The sequence below is a fragment of the Dermacentor variabilis genome, chromosome 2 (assembly GCF_050947875.1).
Source record: "Dermacentor variabilis isolate Ectoservices chromosome 2, ASM5094787v1, whole genome shotgun sequence".
NCBI lineage: Eukaryota > Metazoa > Arthropoda > Arachnida > Ixodida > Ixodidae > Dermacentor > Dermacentor variabilis.
In genome coordinates, this window is record NC_134569.1 from 240185135 (window position 1) to 240205477 (window position 20343).

Here is a 20343-nt window from a genome sequence, read left to right on the forward strand (position 1 = left end):
AAGCCTTTCTTGTGGCTTTTTGTCGACGCACCCAAAATCCTCATGATGTTGAATAAAGATTTCAATTGAACTGAAAATTGAATTGGATGTTGGACAGATGCAATATGTCCGATTGCCTTTTTTTTTAGCATGACCAATATTTATTTGTTCTTTTGCATGGTGTTTCCGCAGGCAAGGCTACAATAATTCAAAGGTGATTGAAAAAGGGCAGTATAAATGAGTTCTTTGATCTTGAATGGGACTATGACTATAAATCTTGAGTACACCACATGCATTGACAACTTTCTTGGCAACATCATGCACATGGGAATCCCAGTTGAAATCTTCACGGAAAGTAACCCCCAATATTTTAATATATTTCGTTATCTCAATCTTCTTATCACCGAGGTACAGGTCCATGCTATGATAATTTTTTTACGAGTTGGTTTGAATAGCACAGCCTTCGTTTTTGCACCATTGATAACCAGAGCATTCGCGCTACTCCAGCGCAGTAACTTTCCTTGCGTGTCTTGAGTTAATACTTCGAGATTAGACATATCATTGGATTGAACGAACAAGCTTGTATCGGCGGCGTGAACTCAAAATTAGACACTCTGACTAACTCGTACTATATCATGTTTGAAATGTGATTGAAACGCACATAAGGCGGGGACACAAATAGGGAGGTAGACAGGACGGCGCTTGCTATATAGTTTACGTAGATGTCTGCGTGACTAACCTTAGTCGCTAACTGTGCCGCGGATTATGCAGCCCTGCGGAAATTTGTGGCCAGCGCAAGGCAGCTGTGTTTATGTGAATCAAATAAAGTGTTCCAGATCAATGTTGCCAACTACAACTTAAACCCGCAAATAGAGAACCGAACAATCTCTAAAACCCGTGATACGAGCATCCAAAATCTGTCAAAGACCCGCTAAATGCCGACAACAATCATAATCACTAGATTTATTGCGGCTACGTAAAATGCAGCTGAGAAAAAATTGCGCAGGACACAGCAGCTTTTCTTTGTGCGCATTGAATTTATCATATGAATTTCAATATGAATATTATGAATTATCATATTTACACGTGTACTTGTTTATCAGGTGACCGCGTTTCACTATCTAATAAATGTTATCGCTCAGCGCCGGACGCACCTACATGTATGGGAAGTTTCTCGAATATTATCGATCCGATGTGTGTTGGCACCGAACCTTGTGTAATCTGACTCTGTCTGTGTGCGATGCGTATTGTTTAGAACTTTCTGGAAGAGACGCAGACACCAGCGATTTCTCTGCAACCTTTTATATATATATATATATATATATATATATATATATATATCGTAAGAAGCCAACAAACACTGACACCAAGGACAACATAGGGGAAATTACTTGTGCTTAATAAATGAAATACAGAAACGATAAATTAATGGAAATTAAAGTGGATGAAAAAACAACTTGCCGCAGGTGGGAACCGAACCCACAACCTTCGCATTTCGCGTGCGATGCTCTACTAGTTGAGCTACCGCGGCGCTGTTTCCCCATCCACTTTCTTGGGTATTTATGTGTACTAAAGAACCCTGGGAGTGTTAGCCAGCGCCACCACTCACAGACCTTGGCGGCGGTACCCTTGGTTAACCCCCTATCTTCTCGCTTATTACATATCGAGGGTCTCGAATTCGGCAACATTGATGCCTTCAGGTAGCATGTGTGGGTTTATTGAATAGTTGTCTTCACCCAAAAAGATCACGTTCTCGTGACGCCTGCGGCAAAAAGGGCGTTCCACGTCCGCCGCCAAGGTCTGTGAGTGGTGGCGCTGGCTCACACTCCCAGGGTTCTACTAGTACACATAAATACCTGACGAGTCCAAGGCAAGTCTCACCTAATCTCGCGGATGGTCAAGAGGAAGCTTTAGCTCGGTCCCAACTCTATCGCGCCTATTCAAATATACGTAAAATGCAGAAACGCTTTTGTGAGAAACCACTGCGCCGATTTTAATAACGTGTGTCCCATTTTAGAGCGAAGGTTGCGTTCTACTTGCAGGTGGAATCGAAATTTTCTTTTAGGCCTAAAATGCTTTAAAGAAACTTTCAAAAACTGGTAAGTTTCAAAGACATAAAAACACGAAGTTCACAAATTCGTAGCTCTGCACCAAAACGGATATCGCAGTTTTGTAAAGTGCACCCGTAGAGCATACAAAGCGTGATGTTCGTACAAAATCTCGTGGTACTGACAACCACGCCCTCTGAAGTCCATCGTGTCCGACTCACCGAGCAGGTATTCAGTGTTGTTGGGGTTGACGGCGTGAAGCTGCTTGCGGTTCCAGATGTATTTGACGTGCGCCGAGTGAGACTTCTTCTCGTCCAGCCAGTCCTTGATGAGGTTGCGTCCGTCCGAGCGCTCGCCAGGTCGTTCCTCGTCGTCTCTGAGTTCCTTGTCCAGAAACGCGCTCCGGCCACCGCCCATGATCACCTGCAGCGTTTAGCCAAAGAAGGAATGCGAAATTGGGAAAACTCGTTGCATATCGGCATAATATGTAAGTGCTAATTGCTGGACAGCAGACTAAAGAAATCAGGCAGAGACGTTTATTGCGGCCGTAAACTAGAAGTCCTTTCGCCTTGCAAAATACGCAGGATTTAAAAAACGTTACGACTACGCCGCGAGGTAGAAACCACACATGGACACCACAGTGGGAGGACTGAATACAAAGGCTAACGGTCTGTCAACCACAAATGATGGCCGAATTGCAGAAGCTTGAAAAAAATCCCAAGCACCAATTACGAACAGAAGGTAAAGAAAACAACAAGGGAAATTGAACCCACAATACAGAAGCTATACTCCAATAACTTTTTCTGACTACATGCATGGCCAGCTAAACCATTAGCGGCGCCCACATCAACGGTTATTTGTGCGCTTCTTTCTTTGTAAATGACCACAGCAATGCGCTCTGCAGGCACAACATGTAATCGGGCTTGCGCTGTCACGCACACTTCGCTTTCATGTTAACACATCGAAGCGATTCATAGTTGCTTTCATTTTACACATCGCTTGTGGCACACGGCACCGGCATTGAAGTACGAACGCATTGAAAGTCACAAGGCACTGAGGCAACTCTAAACCTATGCCTGATTGGCGATTTATCATGCAGCAGAGGAATGGGCAATATGCGGCAAACTTAGGCGACTGTTTTATCGCTCTTAGTCTCATTTGTGAACGTGTGAATATTTGTGAGCGTTAACGTTACTGAACATTTTGCGGTCGGTGTCTCGTTTTATTTCATTGCGGACAACATCTCAGAATACAGATGTAGAGTAAGACACATTGGTGTGACCATGTACTAAACACCATGCATGAAGTAGCTGCACGAAAACTTGATGATTAATCGAACAACCGCTTTTCTTATTCACTTAACGATTTCTAAAGAAAATACAATAAATGCTCCTCCTTCTGCATCGTCATCAGCATCGGCATATTCACTGCATAGGTGGTCAGAATAGATGGAACTAAGTCAGACTCACTCACAAAATACACTTCTTGGTTAGGGATCACTCTAACTCAGACCCGGGCTCACTAGGACTTTGACTCAGCGGAATTCTACTCAGCCTGAGACTCACCAAGATAATAACAAGCCAGGTTCACTCCTAGTAAAACTCATCAAACACTAACTTGCACTCCCTCGGGCTTTTTCGGATTCACGCAATTACGGACACAATCATACTAGCAGATTCATGGGATCACACTTCATTTAATCTCATGGATTTGCCCACTTACTCAATTCACTCAAACTGAAAGGCTTACAACTCATGTGAATTACCAGCTCACTAAAAGAACCACCGACACAGAGCAATATCAGAGCTCGCCTCCAAGTCGCGTTCAGAATCACGTCTACAAACCTGCACTGCCACGCCACTCACTTGGACACTCTTCCGCTGACACTCGTACTCGTACTCTGCTGACACGTACTCGTTCCTACTCTTATTCACACCGACTAGCGGTAACTGATAATGAAACCTGTGCGTGTTTGTACAACCAGCTCTTCGAACCAAAAAAAAAAAAATACCAGTTCAGTCCGGGTTCAAAGCGTTTTGATTTTTTTCCAGTTATGTTCTGGTTTCTACAAAAAAGAAAAGTACAACGGTTAGCGAACTGGTCCAAGAAAGTCCATTTGTCTCATAGGGACACGTTACCTAGCGCTATCGAATTCTCCGCATAGCGCACGCGCCAGTTATATCAGGAGGAGGAAGAAATGTACTACCTGTCTTGCAGTAGAAGGCAACTGCTGTAATACATCTATGTTAAAAAATGCAGTTTAAGGTTAACTAGCCACAGGAGGTGCACGCATAAAGGCAGCCGGCGATGGCGTCACCAGATCTAGTGTGCGCCGCGCTTTAATGCGCAGCCTCGATGCACCAACGTCTGTGCCCCTTTTTCCTGTGTTTGCTTTTATCGTCATCGGTACTAAGTGCGCGCAAACTGCAAGATAGCCTTGTTCGACGTTAAGCGCACTGATTTAGGTATTTGTCAAGGGATATTATCTATGGTCACAAACGAATAATAGCTTTTTTTCATAATTGCACATCGTAATTTATCGAGAAAATATTCCAAATATTTAAAAAAAGCTCCGAATGTATAGGACAGTTTAAAATAATACCAACCTAATATATAGCCCATGAACGGGTATGGTAAGCAAGAAATATAGGAAGAAAGCTGGCATGGTATTTACCATACAACGAATCACCTTATTTTTAGTGCTTCACAACGTATAGGAAACAATAATAAAAGTGGGCGCATAGTGAGCATATAACACAATTATCGAATGCGCAGCTAAAAGTACGTAGCGTGACTGATTGAATAAACTTTTGAAATTTCGGAGACCAAGCTGTTGATTCGCGAAGGTGGGCAGTCACCCTACTCCAGGTAGCCGTGGCCCTTTACAGACAGTATGTGCCTGTCCACCAGCTGTAGTTGCTCCTTAGGTTTTGGGCTTCTAAACTGTGCTTCCCACTGGTCTTCTCTTGGTGCTTGGATAGGCACTGTCTGCGGGTTCTTTTTTCATTCCAAAACCATGTTGTAAAGGGCGTTTGGTGTATTGCTCAATTGGCAGTCTCTTGTAAATGTTGAGGGGTACTTCAGTTGTAGTAGAGTGCCGTGGAGGTAATTGCCCATCTGAAGTCGGCGCAGTATGACGGCATCTTCTGTATTAAGTTTGATGTGTGGCGGCGGATATTCCCTCCGGCTTTTCTTTTAATGCTATAGAATGTTCTAGTATTTCCTTTGTATCATTCCATCTTGGTCTGACTGTAGACGATGTTCTCGCGGGGTTGCCCGGCGTACATGTTCTTGGGCGGCAGCCTGAGCCGCTTGGTTTTATACCAAGGCTTCGTGCCCCGGGGTCTACACAATATACATTTCAGGGATGTCATGGTACTTCATGATGTTGAGCGCGATCTCGCTAATTCTTCCTGCCCGAAAATGGCGACAGGCTGCCTGCGAGTCTGTGACGACGATGACCGGGCACGTCCCATCGGCAAGTCCGTATGGCCATTGCTATGACGACCCGTTCGGCTAACTTAATGAGGGAACGAATAGGTGTTGCATATTTGGACGGAGTAAACAGCGTGTAAGACGAGGGCATGTGAAAGAATAGCGCTTGTGTTGTCGTTCTTTCACGTGTCCTCGTGGTACGCGCTGTTTACCCCGTCCAAAATCGGCAAACTCAATCACCCTAGCAACTACTGATGCATCTGCTATGTCTTCGTTCTGCTTGTTGGTTACGCAGGCAACATATCTCCCTGCCTTGTATCTGGCGTTGTCCGTGTACCTTATTTCTGCCTTGTTGCTTTCATTCTTTAGAATTTTTCGTAGCGTGGTGGCTCTCTCTTGTCTTCTTTCTTTGTATTCTGTGTGCAAGTTTCTTGGTATGGGTGCTACGCGTACCTTTGCTCTCAGGATCGGGCGTAAACGTTGTGAACTGTTGTGTTCTCTGACGGGTTATCCAAGTCTCCTCAGGAGAGCTCTACCGGCAGTGGTAAGTTTTTCCTCTTTCGATTTGATTCGTCTTGTGAGCCCCCGCCAATTCTTCCCTGGTATTATGTACTACCAATTTCAGCAGTCTTTCTGTTGACGTGGTTGGTGGCAGTCCTATTACCAATTTCTATGTCTTTCTTATCGGTATGCTCAACTTGTCGCTTTTACGATTCTTCATATATACGTACGGTGTACCGTAGGGGATTCTGCTGATGACCATCTCTCGTACGAGTCTTAGCATGTATTGTTCCTTTAATTCATGTCCTCTATTTGTGACCCTCGTCACCAGGTATGTAGCCTGCGTGATCGTTTGTTGAAGTCGGTGTGCCGTGACGAGCTCCGCACCATTCTTGTGGAAGGCTAATCCAAGGATACAAAGTGCAGTAACCTTTCGGGTGTGGATTCCATTTAGTGTTACCTCAGAATCTAGTGTCTCTTGGGCGGGGTCGCACACTCTTGTTCTCTTTCTCAGAAGCAGGAGTTCTGATTTCTAAGGGGTAATTGATAGTCCACAGGCACCCAGGTACATTTGAGTTCTCTCTACGGCCTCCTGTAGCACTTCTTGCTGTCTTCCCGTCGATCTCCCAAGTGTCCATATGGTTAAGTCATCCGCATACATGGCATATCGAATTCCTTCCATTTCGCTGAAAATGTTCGGTAGGGCGCTTAATTTTAGCTTGAAGAGCAGAAGGGAGTTACCGAGCCTATGGTCAGGACCTTGATTTTTTCAGATTTCCTATACCCACTTTTGCCCAAACGTCGGACAGGAAGTCCTTAATGTAACTGTAAACTCCCTCCCCGCACTTGAAGCGCCTAACGTGCACAAGTATCGCTTCATGTGAGAGGTCGTCGAAAGCCTCGTTTAACGCTGGGTAGGCTATCTTGTTGCTTGTACTTAAATTATTTATGGCCTCCTCCTTGATCAGAAGGAAGATATCATTTGTCGATAGGTTGGGCCGAAAGCCAAACATCGTGTTTGGGCAGTGTCCGTTGTCTTTCAGGTGAGTTAAAGCCTGTTGAGCATCATATGTTCATATAGTTTTCCTGCACATAAGATCAGCGAGATCGGCCTCAAGTTCTGCATGGATAATGGTTTTCCAGGCTGAGGAATCATGGTGACATCAGCGTGTTTCCACATAGCCGACCCATCTTGCCCGCTTCCCAACAATCATTGATAAACTATAGCAGGGTCTCCATCACTGTAGTTTCTAGGTTACGTAGTGTCTTATTGTTGATTTGGTTCTTGTTTGGTGCAGTGTTTCTCGTCAGGTTGTCTCGGGCCTCTGCTATCTCTATTCCCAAAAGCAATGAAAACAAATCCATCATAACACTAGCTTTTCACTCGATTAACTTTTTCCTAACGCTGTGAGGTATGCTCGCCAAGATTGTGTCGTAAGAGGAACAGTACGTGCCCAGTAAGTCAGTATAAAAAAAAATTCACCGGAAATAGTCCCTAATGCAAAATTTGAGCGCAGCACTGTGCGTGTTAATTTGGCGTTATATTGACTGGGACGGACAAGCTGTCTCGCGGGGTACGTCGCAAACGGAGCAAAGTGTGACGCGACTGCCTCGTTCATCGGGGGATCATGAGAGATAGCGCACGGGTGACGCCTGGACGCGACTCACAGCAGCCACCGCACACAGACTCCGCTCGTGCAACGCGTTGCTTCCCTGTGTGGTACCGTGCGACGCGCTCGCTGCATGCCACCGGTGAAAAGACGACTGCGCGCTTTTCTGGCGCCATCTCGTAGCAGTCGTCGCAAATCTTGCGCGGCAATGCGCTTTTCTTCTGACGCTGCACGCTCGTTTTCATCTTTCGCTGCGCTCGTTCGCTCGCTTACGCCGAGGGACAACGCCTACGCTAGGCGCAAAAACGGGCGCCTAAGAGCTGCGTTCTAGAAAACATAAAGTATCATGATTCTTAACTTCCCTGCGATGCACGAGAACTGCTAAAACTCTGGCTCATCTCACTGTGTCCTGGAAGACAGAGCTGGACACTAAACATATCGAAGATCCGCGGTTGTTTCACATGTGTAACAGGAGATATACAATCGCTATACAAATTGCACAAACGCGTATATGTGCGCGTAACACGGCTAATGCGCATCCGTGACAACGACGTTTGCGCTCATTGTCAATGAACGCCACCGCTGCATTCGCAAAAGGCAACAGTGCGGGCGCTCAGTTTAAGCAGCATGTGATCGTTACAGCAAAAGAAAGTTGATGGCATAGTTGAAAGCAGCGCTAACAGAACCGACAGAAATCGGGATTCAGCGTCGATCGCACTCGCTTCGCTGGCTTGTCATGACGTCATCAGTGCCGCAGGGTCTCGTTATGCTCATTCTTCCTCAGGAAGGTGAAGCCGAAGGCGAAAACTATATTTGCATAGCACCCAATGCTTCGCGCTCGACTCCGAGGCTTTCAACATTTCCTTTGCAAACTACCTCTATCGTGCAGCGGAGGCGTGAAAAGTGAACACAGTTTTAGGAGCGAAACGAGAAGCACTGGTCAGGGAGGGGGCGGAAGCAGGCGCCATACCTGTACACTAAGCGCCGCCAGTGCTACGAAAACCCCAGAGTGACACTACAGGTGCTTAAGTTTGTACGCGTATGCATGTATGTATGTATGCGGCACGTGATGGAGGGGGAGTACAGCGCAGGTGCGTATGCTGCGCTACCGGCAACCCCGCAGCCGCTTGACGCGGTTCTGTGGGTAAAAATAAGACAACGTGCTCGTCTTTTTTTTTTTTTTTCTTGGTGTAGTCGTTCGAAATATGGTGCGCGCCGTTTCGATAAACTTTTGACGTTGCCCCCATTAGCATGAATTCTAGCGATGACTTCTTTTTTTTCGAAATTCATTATTGGTCAGCAAAATAATTAGAACTCCCTCACACGAACAAGATTTCTTTTTTGCTGAGGGCTCACTCGGAGTCAAACTCACCCAAATTCAGCGGGCAGAATCAGACTCCAATTTTTCTAAATTCTACGTAGGTGCATTAATTCGGAATCACACTCACGAAAATTCTACTCAGCGGGACTCACTCAATCTGAGACTCACGGGTAAGAGAGTCTAAATGAGTCGATACACGAGTTTGTCAACTTACGGGGCCATTGGCGCGACGAAAACGTCGACGAAGGTCGCAGTTTTCTCGACTAAAGGCGAATTGACAGCATGAGTTAAAGGCCGGCGTTATAGTATTGTCACGTGATAGCGCTTGTACATCAACAGCCGTCCAGGGTCCTTAGAACAACCTTTACTATTGCGAACTTATGCCCCGTCCGGAAAGTAGTGGGGCCTCGCAGCGGATAGCACCGTCAAAGATCGGCGCGGTAAAGACGCCTGTGCCGGTACTGAGGCGTGTACTTATATATGTGCGCGCTTATCAAAAGCATTCGACATGAGCACACTAATGCAACGCGGCGAACAACAAACTGACACAGATGATCAACACGCAGGTCCAGCATAGGAACGAAACGCGATAAAAACTTTTTCATGGGTTACTTGCCTAACAACGAAAAGTGACATTGCACGACAGTACCATTATTAGTATTAGATTCATACAAAATTAATTCCAAATTAGCTTTGCAACGTTAGCTACAAAAGTGATATTAAGTATCGTACTTAGACAAATAATAGGACGATACCTTAATATAAACGCGTTTTCTTTTTTTCATTTTGAAGTTACCATCAATCTTACCTTAAATCGCGATCCCGGGGTGGACTGTACGAGCTGGCGTGCGATATCCTTGGCGTTGCAGCCTTCGGGCACCGACGACTGCCACTTGCGGTAGCCCGAGTGGGCGTACGCGGCCGCGGGCGTGGCATCCGTCACCCTGGTGGTGGTCACGATGCCCGTCCACAGGCCCGCCTCCTGCGCCCACTGCATGATGCTCGGCAGGTGTGTGGTCGGATCACTGTGGCACTGCAGCCTCTGCGAAAGAACCGATGCGGATTATTAGAGCAACCATGTAAACTCGACGCTGAAAACAAAAACCTGGCTGCACAGGTCGTCTAGTTAGAGATGCAAGGGCTTACAAATAAAATACGCAGGACTTAGAAAGGCTTCTTTGTTCAATTGCTTTTCAGGCAGCCCACAGAAACATAAAGTGAATCCTAACAGAGAAAGAAAAGGCTTATTTTGCGGTTGTTGGACAAGCATTCAGAGTGCTAATATGCTTCTTTGAATTTATCAAAAGGGAAGATAAATGTTAAACAGCCTTACCGTAAACACTCGAAGCATCTTGCGTCTGTACCGTTATTTTTATTTCTCCAAGCTAACGTATTCTAGAATACCTGCCCTATGTGTGCTCGTTTATACAGGAACGCTTATTCCTTTGACTTTCTTTCAGACCTTCAACCTTCCACAGATTCAACATTTCTAGCGCTCCGGCATGAGACGCAACCTTATTGTAACAACGTCTATTGAAAGAGTTAGTGGGGAAGATCTTGAAGCAACCAACCGTCCTGTTTCTTGGCATAATTATCGTCGTGGAGGTGTCGCATAAAATAAAGGAAGGAAATGCTGATGATTATCATTCATATTCTGCCATTTATCAATGTGGAATCTTGCGTTAACGCTGAAAGTTTGGTTGGTTACTGTTCAACGTCTGGTTAAACAAAGTATCAAAACTTATAAGTGAGACCGCGACGAAGGCGTTTGAAGAAATGCAGAAACATCATCGATAATGTGAGCTTGCTTTTCGGTTTGGTGTTGGAAGCCTACTTGGCGACCTGTAGCCTATTTTGCGACCTGTAGCCTATTTGGCGACCTGTAGCCTACTTGCCGACCTGTAATTTTTGCTTGTAGTCCGTCATGTAGTGTTGTTGCAGTCTATTCATGTTGCAATTATATCTTTTACGCTACAACCACTGATGTGTTTTTCTCGAAACGGGCCCTTTTGTAGACATGTAGACACAGTATACCTGTCTACATTTGCTGTAGACACATATAAAAGTACACGTGTCCCAACAAGTTCTTATATAGGCGTATATACCGGGGAGGGGGAGAGGCAGGGGGGCATTTGCCCCCTCCAATGTTACTGTTACTTAAAAATAGTTACGGAATACTCGCTGTCTTCTAATTTTTATGCGTTATACACAACATTTAGTTGTGGCCCCTAGTATCTTCGGTAAACTAGGCGGGGCACATTGTTTTTATTTATTCGGAGTAAGAAGCCGTGTTATCGGTGACGAGCGATCAGAATTTATTCTTTGTAGGTTCCTTACAGTCTATGTATAAAGTTACTCATTGAAGCGTTCCCGGCTGTCATACCGCTGCTCATCGGGATATCTCCCAGGCTACTAAAGCACTAGCACGAGGTGCGAACTTCAAATTTTTTTTTAAATAGGGTTATTTTCAGACGGAATGAGTTGCGAAACTTAGAGCTTTCCTGTTTCAAATGCAAGTGTTGCAGATAATTACTAAACCCTCGATTTTCCATGTGTATTCGTGGATCATACGAGATTCGTAGTTGTTTCTCCGGTATTCTAGTTGAGCTAAACAAGGCATCTTCTTTGTATCTGGGGAAAATTAGGAGAATACTATGGGTATACTGTGTAGGAAATGTTCTAATGGGTGGGTTAAATGCTCTTTTTCCTGTAAAATAGGTATGCAAGTGGTCCATAGCGTTCTTAGTCTGTTTCAAGAGCAGTATAAAGCTTAGTCGGCTGCTCTGGTATAATTACAACTACAACTGAGGTCAAATTTCGCGAACATAGGGGTTCTATGTTGTAGGCAAGTACTCGAAAGTATCGCGCTGCTGTTATTAGCTAGGCTTTGCAATGTCCAAACAGAACTCTGCGTTTCAGATATTTTATACTTGGAAGGAATAGGCAGGCATTTCAAGTGCAATGCGTCGCGTGGTTTTCACATTTCCGGCTTACTTAGGAGCGTTGTCAATAATTATTGAGCCCCCATTTTTTACTTTTTACCTTTTCATAGTGATATATTCGGTTCGCCTGATGTTCTCAATGAACTAAACGAGGTAGCTTGGTAATGTTTGGTGACTAAGGTCAATGTAACTGGTGATGTGCAGGTAAAGCTCAAGATAAATAGGTAAACCCTGCGCAGCACTCAAATTTCTAGGCACTGTGGGCAGATGAATAATGATTTCAGATTAGACCGGCAGACAACGAAGGGACACTATACTTTATTAATTAGTTGCGGCGCTGATACGCCATCTACCTCCATAAATGGTACATGTGTTTAGGTACCTTTATCGAGAACGGAAGCAGCGTCTAGACATCGCTCAATGGCACTTGATCGTACACGGGTCTCATCGAACAGCCCTACTATCATAAACATTCGTTACATTCACTGCCTCGCGATTGCCAGAAAGTATTGCAGCCTCCGTGACTTGGCGCTCACGCTATCTGCGCCCCTTTCATTACGACAAAACAATCGGCCACTTGACTGCGTTAAGATGTAGATAGGCAACCACTGTTTACTTCGTTGAGAGAGTCAGCATTTGCCCGCTGTTAAATAATTGATCATCTCATGCATTTGCAGTATCGATGAAAAGCAGCCAGGCTTCGTCACTTTCCGCGACTCCTTTCTAAACATGCCTTGCTCAAGAAAGTAACCAGTGGGACTTCCATATGCAATTCACACACATTTGTGTATCTAGTGCGTGCACACAGTGAGCACAAGACAGATTCTGAACAACCATATTACTAAAATCCTGACGTTCAAGGTATACCTTAACCCTAGAGTCCACGCCCAGCGTCTCGTAGTTGGCCTTGACGCCCGAGAGGTAAGCGGTCGCCGTATTTGCCGAGTCCGAGGTCTGCACGTCCAGGCCGTACGTGGTGGCCAGCGACAGGTGCGGGAACGAGTCCCAGGCGAGTGCGCTCTCCTCGCCGCTTCTACGTCGCAGCCGCTGGCCCTTGTAGATGCGAGCCGCAGTCAACGTGGAGACGCCCATGCCATCGCCGAGAAAGAGCACCACCTGACGGGCGCGGCGCGTGTTCTGGAGCAGGTTCAGGCGTTGCTCGATCCCGGAAAGGCCCTGGTCGAACCAGAATTCCGGGTCGGCTGCGCAGAGGAAAGGCAACCTTAGCGACTACTTCGTGCCCGTAACCAGATCTCAGCCGGGCAGACCACATCTTCTGCGGCATCGTGGACAGTGAAAGCACAGCGCCAAACGTGAACACAAAGGGTCAGTGAACGTCGAAGCGCAAATGAATATCTCCTGCAATTAGTTAATCGCACGGTGTTGCGCTCGGCTGCTGTCCGCGAGCTGAGCTGCTGGGACCTTACACTAAGGGGCACAAAATGCAAACGTTTTCGTGGTATAAGGACGCGTCTCAGAAGCACTCCGTGGCCAAGAGTGATTCGGAAATGTCCCCATACGCCATCTCTTAGAGATCAGAGCTACGCCATGGGAGCCTACTGGCTATGGCGTTAGGCGGCCTGGTTCAAGGTCGCCGATTTAATCCCAGCCCCTGCCTCCGCATTTATTCGGGGTGGGGGGGATGCAAAAATGCTCGTGTACCGCGCAGTCGGTGCACGTTAATGAGCGCTACGTGGTCAAAATTCATCCGGAGTCCCCAATACGACCTGTCTCATAGTTGTATCCTGATTCTGGCACGTAAAAGCCCTGTTGAATTTCCTCATTCCAGAGCACTCCAGCTAGCTGCAAGGTTGGGCAGCCCGTAACACTTCATGCTTCATGCAGCGTATCGGTAGCCAAACAAACGAAGCATACTGTCTCGTGTGACTGCCGGTGACGTACATGCTACATACGCCAACGCCATCATCTGTCCTTCTCACGTGGTCATCAAGAACAATGCCTTCACACAGATGGCTGACCTCACCAATCGGCTATTAAACCATCGTCCTGAGAAAAGGTCTCGTTATACCTCAGCAGGGCAGCAGACAGCCACAGGTTCGGGTAGCTCGTATCGCTTGCTTGTTTCATGCAGTTTTTTTTTTTTAGTTGTGTCGTGCCAGCGTCGACTGCCTGGTGCGCCAGCGGCCTTGTAGCGGCGAGGGGCGGCGTGATCGGCGCCCATAGGCGTGTGTGCGCATGCCGATGTCGCGTTCGAAGGATTTCTGCAGCGCTGTTCACTTCAGGAGCGTCCCTCGTCACTAAAAGGCCGCAGACATGCCGAGTAGTCGACGCTGAAACGTTGTAAGAGTGTACGTACATGTCGAGTTGTAAAAATTTCTCATCATATTATGGCTCGCGGACTGGTCTCTAAACCAATTCGTTTGTTGCTGGCAAACAGCCCTGAAGAGTAACAGAGCTTGCAAGGGTTCTCCCGGAGTTCATTTATTCATTAATTGATTATGCAAGGCAATTTATACAAATTGTCTCGGGAGGCACAGCAAAAGGCCTGGAGAGTGCCTGAATAGGCTAAATCACATATACAACAGCCACAGCATTGCGATCATTTTTTGTTGTTGTTATAGCTCATATAAGCAACATCGTATAGCAATCACAATGAAGTGCGTACAGCAATGCCAATGCAACAATTATTATTTTCAGCTCTTCAGAAGAATAAGAAGGAGAACAAACAAAATAATGTTACATAGGTACCATATTTTTGATATTAAACACACTTCATACACCAAAAATGAAGTGTATAATAAAACACCGCACAAACCTAGACGTGAGAAAGTAACATTGTCTTAACTTGCATGTTCAATTGTACTAGGAGGATTCTCTCCTGTAAAAAGTTTAATATGTTGTGGTACTTGCTCAGAAGTTCTGGAATTAGCGATGTTAATATCTGTACACCATAATTTGTACATGATCTGGACTTAGCTATTACATTTGGTCGTATTTGATATGGTGTTTGCTTAACCGGATATTTTTCATCAAGCAGCATTCTATTCTGTGTTGGCGCAGGATTTCCAATTATAGTTTTGGTTGAATAAATGCTTTATCGCCAGTATGCTATAGTAACTAAAATGTGAAATCATACTCTCAGCGCAGAGAACGTTTCCAACTGCTCGTATTGTCCGTTTTTCTAAAGCGAAAAGAGAAGTTTGTCTCGGTGGTCCTAGACCACACCAGAGAGGAGTATGCGAAGCATGAGTGCAGAAGGGCATAGGAAATTTGTCGCATAGCGTCTGCCGGGGGGAAGTACCTTAGTTTATTTACTAACACAATGGCTCATGAGACGTCAGTTCTTAGCCAGTCGACAGAAGGCGTCAATGCAAGGTTTATATGAAATACGACACCTAATAATCTGATTGTTGTTGCCTGTTTGAGTGGAGTTCCCTGAAGTTGCAAAGGCTGGTAGACTTGTAATTCATTTATTTTTGTATTGAGTTGAAACTTGTTTGCCTTTAGCCAGAAGTTAACGTTTTCTAGCCATACATACGGCTCTGTAAATATTTCGTTCGTATTATCTTCAGAGAAAAGTACCCTTGTGCCGTCTGCAGATAGCACCATATTTTTACATCCACGAATGTTAACAATATCATTTATTGAATTGAAATTGATTTATTTCTTATATATTACAGGTAATAAAAAACAATAATATACAGAACGAGGTCCCATAATCAGTGACTGTATCGGGACCTCCTGTTTTTTATAAGTACGCATTTTCTAAAGCAACGAACCGCACCACATTAAAATCATATAAAAGGAAACATGGAAGAAAGTAAGTAATGGAGAATACAAAACAAGGTATACTTGTGTAGTTAGCCGTTACAATAAATCCAACGAAAGAAATTATGTAAAGTTATGTAAACGTAAAATAGGTGTGAATACACTCAAAGTGCATCGAGCGGCCAGTCGCACGGCAATTTTACGCGTATTCGCAGGCTTCTCGTAGGGAAGAGCACTTTCGTGTGGCACATACTGAGCAACAGAACGCTGCATCTAGAGTAAAACTTGAAGCAGCGCGAGGGCAACAACCGAAAACAGACAGCAGGATGACCGCTGTACCGCCAACTGAAAATTTCATTCAAAGATCAATCAGCTTTTATAAATTGTCAAAAAACACCAACACTAACCAAAAGGATGAAACGCATGCGTACTGCCTACAAGTAGAGGTGTCCATCTAGAAAATTAATGTCAAGTTTTGTGAGACCGAGTGAGGCTGTTTTAACGCATTCATCTCCTGCTTTGGTAATGCAGTAAGATTCTACGATTCCTCTTTCTTTTTTGCTCTTTGCTTGCTTCAGAAACCTGGTGTCATTGAGCATAGGGGTACATGAGCATTTATTGCAATGCGCTGCTAAATGGCTACCGTACTTCTTTTTTACATTCTTTTTATGCTGCTTAGCTCCGTCATTGAAACATATTGCCCAGTTTGTCCTCCGATGTGCACTTGTCCGCAATCTGAAGGTATATCGTAATTCACGTCAGAGGTACACGTGGTGAACTTTTTCTCGTGATTCGTGGTGCATTCCTGGCGTTTCCAATTTTTCATTGCATTGAATATTTTTGAAAGTTTACAGGGAGTGGAAAACACTAAGTTCATTTGGTGCCTATTGGCCGTTTTATTTGATTAGGCAAATGGAGAGGAACCTCTTAATGTTCCTTTCACTTGAAACGGGTGCGATTTAAACTGAGGCCAAGCAATTTTCAATCCCATGTGGCTCACAGAGACATATTCATGGCACGCTGCGGTCCATGGTTGGAATGCCGGTCAGAAATGTTTTTCTGCTTTGTTTTTCTGACGCTACCAAACATCTAATAATATACTATTACAATGACAACATGTGTTAACATGTAGGCTTTTTGCTTACCAATATGAGGCGTCACGAGAGGGAGAGATGTTGCTGGGGTACTTGCCAAGGAATGCTTACGCATTCCTGTAGGACTGTAGAAAACTAAGGAAATGGAGAGAAACTTCTTAATGTCCCTTTTGCTTCAGCTGTGTGTGATATAAGCGGAGGCCAAAGGAACTTTCACTCCCATGAATGTTATGTGGCTCACGCAGGCACTTTCTGCCATGCTGTGGTTCATGGTTCGAATCCCAGTCACAGTATTTTTTTTTGTAGCGCATCCTATAATGTACTCTTGCTCGATTATAACGATTACATGCGTTAACTTGACCAATTGTATGTTTATTTAGCAGATACAAGCCGTCACAGGAGGGACAGATTTAGCTGGGGTACTCGCCAGGGAATGCTTACATACCTTGCAGTCCATGGTTCGAATCCTGCTGAATAGCATTTAATTTGTTGTTTTTTCTAATGCTAGGAATCATCTACTATTACACCACTATAACAATTACGTGCGTGAACTTGACAAATTCTGCATTTATTTTGCACATACCATGCATCACGTGGCGGACATATTTCGCTGAGGTACTCGCCAAAGAATGCTTTCGCATTGAAAATATCAGTGTCACCTTAAGGGAGAAGCAATGAATGTGATAGCAACAAATAAAACTATTACATGAAGTGCAAGACTCGTCGCTACTGTGGCAGTATGAAATGAAGTAAACGCAAGCCGACTAAGTAAAAACGAGCCGCTTTGCTAGCGCTCCTCTGTTTGAATCCTGCCATCGGAAAATTTCATTTATGTTTACGAATGAACGCTAACATCTTAGTGACTCTACCACCACTTTTCCGTTTCGAGTATGTTTCAAACCTATTTCCGAGGCTCACGCCAGAAGCTGTGGACAGCCGCGCCTATGGAGTTTACATCATTGTCAATTTCGAGCACAGTTATTGTATCGCGATTTTAACGCTAGAGTCAGATAATATATAATATAAAAGGCATGTGCTGTGGATGTCTTGACATTGGTTTAGGGCTGCTATTTTCAAAATTCTGAGGAATGATTTTGTCAAGAGTGTATAACCTGGTATGAGACACTCTCATGGTAGAATCGTGTGGCAATATAACCCACATATACCGCATGTCATATAGCAAGGCGTGGCATACACTATACATATACCTGAATATATACGGAACCTCACGGCGACGCCGACCACGACGGCAGAAGTTCGCTTGGATTGATCATGTACTTGCTATCGCACTAAAAGTGGTAATTCACCATAAGGAATCGGCGTAGAGCAATACAGCATGCGGTGTACCCAGTGGCGTAGCCAAGTCGTCTGGCACCCGGGGCCCTTAGCTCATCTGTCAACCTCCCCCCCTCCCCCAACCTTGGGTGTAGTCGAGGAAGGCGAGGAAATGGACAATTTTCGGGTGTCTTCAGACGTATATGACCCCCCTCCCCTTACTGTCCCCGTGCACCCGAGCACCCCCCCCCCCCCCCCCCCCGCCGTTGCTACGCCACTGGTTGTACCACAGAGATCAGTTCTGCGCTGGCACTTTTTGACTGTACACAGACAATTTCCCAGAATCTCTAATGCATTCGAATGCAACAATGTACACGGATGATACTACACAATACTTGCAGGAAATTGTCTTTGGGCGCTGCAAGCCAGCATAAAGACTGAGTTCATTTCAAGAATCAGTAACTGGTTTGTTGAAGGGAAACCAAGATTTATTGCTGAAAAGAAAATTTTAATATCGGAGAAACAATATATTTACTTCAGCTAAGCTCTGTTTACGCAAGCCGGTCGAAGAAGGTTTTTTTCTTAAATGTTCAGATGCGTGCGCTGAGTAGCTCCGGTAAGAAAAAAAATCCATAGCGCATGCAGAACGGTGGTTGTTATGCGGTACTCAAAGCCCACTAATATTTTACACCGTCTGTGCTCTGGTCGCTGTACTTTTTTTTTTCGATTCTCACGTAAGTTATTGCAGAGGATCGTGGTGTGTAACACATCTAAACTGTTGTGACGTCAAAAGAGAGCGCTATGGGTATTACGCAGGAGTTATAGAAATGCTAATATCAACACTGTACTTTAGGAACAACGTATACTGACTGTTTCAGCAGTTTGTGATACAAGGCTGCCCTCTTCGCTAACAAAATAATAGGCATTAATTTTGCTACTACATTTAACATACCAACTCGTAGCACTGGACAGGCATCAAACAGCAAACTTAATTTGACTAGATGCTACGATGTATAACAAATAACAAATAATTAAACAAATAATTAAATTTCATGGGACGAAATTTTATAATTACCTAACCCTGGAGGTTAAGCTAAGAAGAAAATTTACATGTCTAAGTTCAGAAATCTTTAATTTGCAAAATCAGAACAAGTAAACGCCTATATTCAGCTGCAGTCATGGGTGCATTTTAATTATGCTATCTGTCATCTATTGCAAGGTGGCGATTGTGGACATGGCCTTATATATTTCTTTACGATATTCACAATTATTAGCGCAGTGCATTGCTGACCTGTTTGATTCAGTCTCCACCGGACTGGCCACTGTAGGCTATCGGTGCAGATAGCTTGTATCTAGTGCATGTGGTTTGTCAATGAAATTGACTGATTGACTGAGTGATTGAATGATTGAATTAGAGCTGTCAGCGAAGCTCAGGAAATCAATCAAGATAGTCACTAAACAAACACCGGGAAAAAACCATCAGCAGGACATCAGCATGTCTACTCTTGTCGATCACAGTACTTGGAAAGGCACCATTTTGCTGAGGTTTACTGATATCAGAAGGCATAAGGTAACTTTACGCATCAGTGAAGTCTGGTGCGTGAAAACGTAATTCTTTAAATTTTTTTCAGAAGAACACAGACATTGATCATCATATATAAAGCATACATAATTAGAAGAGGATTTTGAACAAATATTCACGCAGAAAGAGAGTTAAAGCTTGTAACTATACTACGTCTTCCGCACAGAAGAGCCATCTATACAGGCGTTCCAGCGCGAAAAATAATTGCGAATAACTCAAATAAATGTTGCGTAGTGTCGCCGATTTTCTTCTACGCGACATGATTTTATTCCATGGAGCTCCGCGACAACTTGTCACAGACCGTGGCCAGACATTCCTATCAAAAGTTATCGCGGACATCATGCAGTCCTGTGCCACGGGCATAAGCTATCCACGTCATACCATCCGAAAAGAAATGGCTTCACGGAGCACCTCAATCGCACTCTCACAGACATGCTCGCGAAGTATGTCTCTTCAGACCACACTGACTGGGACCTCGCTCTACCACTTGTCACATTTGCTTATAATTCCTCGCGCCACGACACAGACTGTTGTTCCCCATTTTCCCTTCTGTTCGGCCGAGAACCAGCATTGCCCCTCGACACAACCCTCGCTCTTCACGCGGCAACGACCAGTGAATATGCACTTGACGCCACCGCCCGCAGTGCCCACGCAAGGGAAATTGCCCGTGTCCGCCTTCTGAAATCCCAAGACAGTCAAAGGCATTTGTACGACCGGCGACACCGAGACGTGCAGTTCCCGCCTGGTTCTTTGGTGCTTCTGTGGTCTCCGTGGCGTCAGGTCAGCTTGTCAGAAAAACTGCTGTCTCGTTACACAAGCCCATACCG

General features: G+C 44.9%; 1 protein-coding gene across 1 annotated transcript in view; it reads right to left on the reverse strand.

Annotated features, from left to right (window-relative positions):
• LOC142573177 (alkaline phosphatase-like) overlaps window positions 1-20343 on the reverse strand; it is a 90462-nt gene that overhangs the window by 50027 nt on the left and 20092 nt on the right. The window contains exons 2-4 of the mRNA XM_075682747.1: window positions 12704-13038; window positions 9703-9936; window positions 2249-2450 (exon numbers count right to left, since the gene is read on the reverse strand). Of these exons, the coding sequence (XP_075538862.1) occupies window positions 2249-2450; window positions 9703-9936; window positions 12704-13038 (771 nt within the window). The remainder of the gene's footprint in view (window positions 1-2248; window positions 2451-9702; window positions 9937-12703; window positions 13039-20343) is intronic.